Genomic DNA, 5,532 nt, shown 5'->3' with positions numbered 1-5,532 from the left:
TGAAGAGTTCGACTTGAAATTTCTGACATGAATCATGAATTTGATACAAATCCAACAAGAAATTGGCTAGTTATGGTCGAGGGAATTAAATAAGTTGGCTTATGGTTAACTAACATATATAATTTTATGCCCATACTTCAACAGACTCGAACCCGACACGCGACCACAAGTTGCAAAACTCAAAACACAAAACATCAAGTTGGAAAAGCAATAGCTTCATGCAAACATTTCCCAGATTGTAACCCAAAATTATAGCCTATAATTAACCAATAAGTTTCAATATACACAAACTAAAACGAGGGTAATATAAGATTTACCAAATATATATCTATCCAAATTTCTCTTTAGACAAAAACATGACGCATCAGCAAGAAAAGAGAATTACTGGGAGATAATCCCCATTCTGCAGCAAGGGCAATGGACATTGTTCTCTAGCCATGGCACCAAACACCTCACATGGAACCGGTGTGCACAGGGCAGGTGCACCAGGGTCTCACCGGCCTTGAACTGTTCCAGGCAAACGGCGCACTCATCTTGGTCCGACGCCTTCCAGCTCAACTTGCTCCAGCTGAACCTTCTTGAGCCACCCTTCTTAGATCCAAACACCTCTGTGTGCAACTCCCCTAGCACCACAGATCTGCCCTTCACACACGTCAACCTCTCTTTGCTGTTTCCCAATATATATATATATGTCAAATTATAAGAGAAACACAAAACAAAATAAACATTAAAATAAGTTACTACGGGGGTTGAGGATTCTCAAAGAGCAATATTGTCATATATTAACCTTGCAGTAAAAAACAGCATTAATCACCGACTGATTATTACTGTCACATCATCTCAATTGTATAACAATCAATATAACAATCTACTAAATAGTATTTTTTTGTTATGAAATCAATTTTGCGCCCAACTCATAATACATGTACCTTTTAGCTGCTGGTTTTCTTTGTGTTTTCAACCTTTCATCTAGTCTTTCCTTGGCTTCTCTGGCTACCACTTCAAGCTTCTCATTCTGGTCTACCTGGTTTAATAAACTTCTTTGCTGTTTTTGTTTTCAATGATATTAGTTATATATATTATGGTTTTCACCAAAAAAAGAAAGAAATTTTGAGAGATAAAGAGAGAGACAGATCATGTATGTACCTGAGAAGAGGCAGAGGTATGATGGGATTCATGGTTGCTTGTGTATAAGCAGAAAGACAACCGCCTTGTACCACCATGCGCAGCCATGTTTGGTGAATCCGAGGAAGCTCCACTCTGATGGAAACGTCTCCTTCGAGCACATTCCACTCCAGGAAGCATTCCAGCCATTGTAGCTAGCAACCCAAAGAATTCAGAAGAGAAAACAAGGAAAAAAAAACAAAACAGGACTTTTTTGGTAGATTAAATTCGTCATCTTTTATTTTGATACATGTTTAATTTTGTGCCTCCTTCTCACGCTGGCTGAAGCAAACAAGAAACAGTACCCACATGATGAAGATCAAGAAAAGATACCTTAAAGAACTGTTTTGATTGAAAAAAAAAAAAATTATACTTTATGTACAAGTAGGAAGAGAAAACAAACAGTTACAGTAGTGCAGATCATTGAAAGATGTTGGCAGACAAAAAAGGGCCCATCCCTTTATCATTTTCGGCCCCCTTTCTCTCTCTCTCTCTCTCTCTCTGCAATATGGTTCATTTTTGGGTGGGGTTGGGTTAAAAAGTGAGAAAATTAATATGAGAATCGAAAGAGGAAGAGGGCTACAGCCTAGAGGGGATTAGGGAAGCTAGCTAACCAAGCCAACCAACCACCAACCGAGTACTAACGAACAAGGGTGAGCCACGTGGCCCTGCTCCTCGTCTTCATGTCTACATGTTTTCGACGTTTTTGTTTGGTTGTTTTAGCATGATTTATTTGATGTTTTGCTTGTGATGGATACAACTCATTGGCTCTATTATTTGCGATCTGAGTAATTCTATTTATCATCCTTTTATCTTTGAAGTCTATGGCGGCATGAAAATTACGTTACATAGCTAGGCTTCGAAGGGGAGGATGGAAGTGATGTATAGCATTACCCATTGCTATTTAGAATTCTAAATCACATATATTCCTCGGCCTCGTGGACTTAACTTTAAAGGACAATCTTTCTCTGTACAGCGGGATAAAATTCTTTTATGGAAAAAATATAAAAAAGCCTCCCAAACTACTAGTCGTTTTCGATTTAGCCCCCTGATGTTTCAAAAGTCATAAAGTAGCCCCCCAAACTACCAAACTGTTGCATTTTGGCCACTCCGTTAGTCAAAACCGTTAGTCTGGACGGAAACCACGAAACGACGCCGTTTTATTAAAGTTAAGTTACGAAAATGCCCTTGTGGGATTTTTTTTTTTTTTTTTTTTTTTTTTTTAAGCAGGAGCAAAACGGCGCCGTTTTTGCTTAGGGTAATAATTATATTTTGATTTTATTTGTTTAGTCTCTCCTTCTTCTTCACGCAGCCTCCTTCAATCTTCATGAACTTCTGTTTCAACATTTAGGTGCTCAAATCGTACTTCAATTTTTGGAAGTTCGATTCCAACTCTGAGAAAATTCCAATAAACAAGAAAATCCATTATGGTACTGACAAATATGTATGAAAATTAAGTATAGTTGAAAAACGATACCCATTAATCTTTGGCTGTGAAGCCCGGAAGAATTTGGATGTGAGTTTTGATGGAGGTTTTTTGGAGGAAGAGGGGACAAGTAATGGAAATGGTGTTTCTACTAGAAGTGCGGAAAAACAGAGTATGGAGGAAGAAATTGCAATTGATTTCTAAGTGCGGAAAAACAGAGTATGTGTTTGGAGTAGCTTTGGGAAAGCTGAGGTCTTTTCGATCGAAATTGGAATGTATATGTTTATTTTGTAGATGAAAAAACCAGATGGAAATAAGCTCAAATATGGTAAGCACCCAAACACGAAGGAGCATGTTTTGTAGAAAATATAGTTTTGGGCAAATTAGGAAGATTTAAGAGAAGGGTTGAGAATATAGAACTCTGCCAGAATTGGTGTACTAAAAAAGAGGAGATTTTGGTTTACTTAATTTATTTATTTATTTTTGAGTAAGAGATTTTGGTTTAGAGTTGTTTCCTGTTTGTTCTTTTAGCAGAATGATGGTTTTTGCACAAGTTGAAAGCTGCTGCTATTTAGTTTGGTTATTGAGATTTGTTTCGTTTTGTGTTGTTCATGTTAGTAAAAGTCTTGATTTCAAACTTAATTTTCATCTTACACCTCCAATTTCAATTACATGTATTAGAAATCTTTTAATGAAGAATTTGACCAAGTGAGGGTGAAGGAGGCTGCGTGAAGAAGAAGGAGAGACTAAACAAATAAAATCAAAATATAATTATTACCCTAAGCAAAAACGGCGTCGTTTTGCTCCTGCTTTAAAAAAAATTAAAAAATTAAAAAAAAAATCCCACAAGGGCATTTTCGTAATTTAACCCTAATAAAACGGTGTCGTTTCATGGTTTCCGTCCAGACTAACGGTTTTGACTAACGGAGTGGCCAAAATGCAACAGTTTGGTAGTTTAGGGGCTACTTTATGACTTTTGAAACATCAGGGGGCTAAATCGAAAACGGCTGGTAGTTTGGAGGGTTTTTTTTATATTTTTCCCTTCTTTTAATCTAAATTGACAAATATGTTTTTAAAGTATGTGATTTATACGTGGCTTTTTGCATAGGATTAATAAAGTATATGTGAATGACAAGCTCTAAATTAAAACATATATCGATTTAATAAATTAGGTTGATTAGAATGAATGCAATCAGACCGTGAGATTGAATGGATCAAGATTCCCTAATTATAAAATTATGTGATTCAGGTCGTTTTTTTGCATTGAATGACTTGGAAAATACTACTTATTAAAAATAGATGGCATATTACCAAGGTAGCCGAACAAAATCTCATCCCAAAAAGCTTCTTCTTTATTTTTGAAGAGACATTTATTCTTTAGGAAACCAAAAAACAGTTTGACTCAAAGCTCTTCTACAACATAAATCGCAAAAATCTAATGAAAATATACTTAATTTTCATAGGTAACATGCCACATTTTTAATATGTAGCATTTTTCAAACTGTTTGATGCAAGAAATGGCCTAAATTTAGGTAATTTAAAAATCTACAATTTCTTTGAAATTATAGGAGATCCTTACCCAAGAGGAGCATTATACTCTTATTCTTTATTATTTTCTTTTTTGGGGGAAGGGGAGTGTGGTTATATATATATATTGACAGACAAAGATAAAAATGTTATTTAGGGGGGGAATTGGGGTTGGTTTGGAATTTTTTGTTAAGGTACTACTAAGAAAAAAAAATTCTAATTTTTTTGTTATTTTCCCAAAATTTTGGAGATAAAAAGATAAAATAACCCCCTAAAGTGTTTTTCTTTTTCAATTTTTTTTTTGGTCTTTTTCTTTTTTTTTTTTTTGAAGGTGGTTTAGGGCCCTCCCTTGTACAAGTCAGTCTTGTATACCTCAAAGAATAATGTGGCTCTTAAAATCATCATTAAGCTTGCGATTGATCATTATTAGATTTTGATCCAAATTGTGATTTTAAAAGACACATCATTTTTGGAGGGACACAAGAATAACACAAGAGGGACTTCTAAAATTACTCTAAAACCCCATATAAGATCTCATATTATGCTTTAGTAATGTCAAGAAAAAAGCATTTTAGAACATCAATTAAATTATTGAATTCAACATTTTTTTACTGACATGGCTTTTAAAATAATTAATGATTTAACATGATATCACAGTAGAGATATTAAATTTAAAGCCTATCTTATGATTCACCTTCCATTTCGATTTAATATTCAATGTGTTGTAAAGCTTAATAGAACAAGACAATGATCCTGAGTCATGTGAGATGGAGATTATGAAAGGTAAAACGATAGTGGGAGGATTCAAATGGTTGGTTGCTTCATAATATGACACATGGAAGTCATAAAAATCTTGGTATATAAAAATGCATGTGATATTTGATATGCCCATGATCTCATACATTTCTTTAATTAGGAAAAAGACTAGGATCTGAGATTGCCTTGATATGGATCCAAAAGATTGCTGCTGATCTGTTTATCACTTTGTTCATTATGGAAAATCAATCAATAGGCATTATCTTTGTTTATATGTAGTGAAAGAGGAACTGGACAAACATGCATTGCTGGAGCTCACATCATGTTCAGCTCTTTCTAGGCCTGATTGCTGAGAGCCCCCCTCACCATTAATGAATTGGCTGAGGATTTGTTTCCTGCTGAAATTTCATGGAACTCATGGAATTTACCCCTTCCAAGAAGGCAAGACCAAACCACAAAGACGATTTGACTTGGGTCCAGTTTCAATTGAAATTGAGATACGTGTTCTTTATATCTTATTATAAGATGTGTCCCAAGCCAAACTCTTTGTAAACCAAGAAGAAATGATAAATTTAGTTATTTATTTCTAAGAGGTTTCCATGCTATTTTCTTGTGACGCAGACCAATCACAAATTGTCTGTGTGTTTTTTTTTTTTTTT

At 34.9% G+C, this 5,532-nt stretch overlaps 1 protein-coding gene across 1 annotated transcript; it reads right to left on the bottom strand.

The window, feature by feature from the left end:
• Positions 1 to 234: 234 nt before the first annotated feature.
• Positions 235 to 1,659, bottom strand: LOC132184891 (probable E3 ubiquitin-protein ligase RHY1A). The gene is made up of 4 exons (XM_059598678.1): positions 1,568 to 1,659; positions 1,147 to 1,319; positions 930 to 1,045; positions 235 to 667 (listed from the first exon to the last, which is right to left on the bottom strand). The coding sequence occupies exons 1-4, from the start codon at positions 1,629 to 1,631 to the stop codon at positions 382 to 384; spliced, it is 639 nt and encodes a 212-aa protein (XP_059454661.1). The 5' UTR covers positions 1,632 to 1,659; the 3' UTR covers positions 235 to 381.
• Positions 1,660 to 5,532: the final 3,873 nt, after the last annotated feature.

This window comes from Corylus avellana, chromosome ca6, assembly GCF_901000735.1.
Source record: "Corylus avellana chromosome ca6, CavTom2PMs-1.0".
In the NCBI taxonomy this organism is placed as follows: Eukaryota; Viridiplantae; Streptophyta; class Magnoliopsida; order Fagales; family Betulaceae; genus Corylus; species Corylus avellana.
Note: the sequence above shows the minus strand (reverse complement) of the source record. Positions and strands in the feature narration are given on the sequence as shown.

Excerpts from the sequence above, each read along its gene's own strand:
- LOC132184891 (XM_059598678.1), bottom strand. The coding sequence starts at position 1,631 with ATGATAAAGGGATGGGCCCTTTTTTGTCTGCCAACATCTTTCAATGAT. Across the intron at positions 1,320-1,567 it reads TGATCTGCACTACTGTAACT|CTACAATGGCTGGAATGCTT; the intron begins GTTTGTTTTCTC and ends TTGGGTTGCTAG. Across the intron at positions 668-929 it reads AGAAAACCAGCAGCTAAAAG|CAAAGAGAGGTTGACGTGTG; the intron begins GTACATGTATTA and ends ATTGGGAAACAG.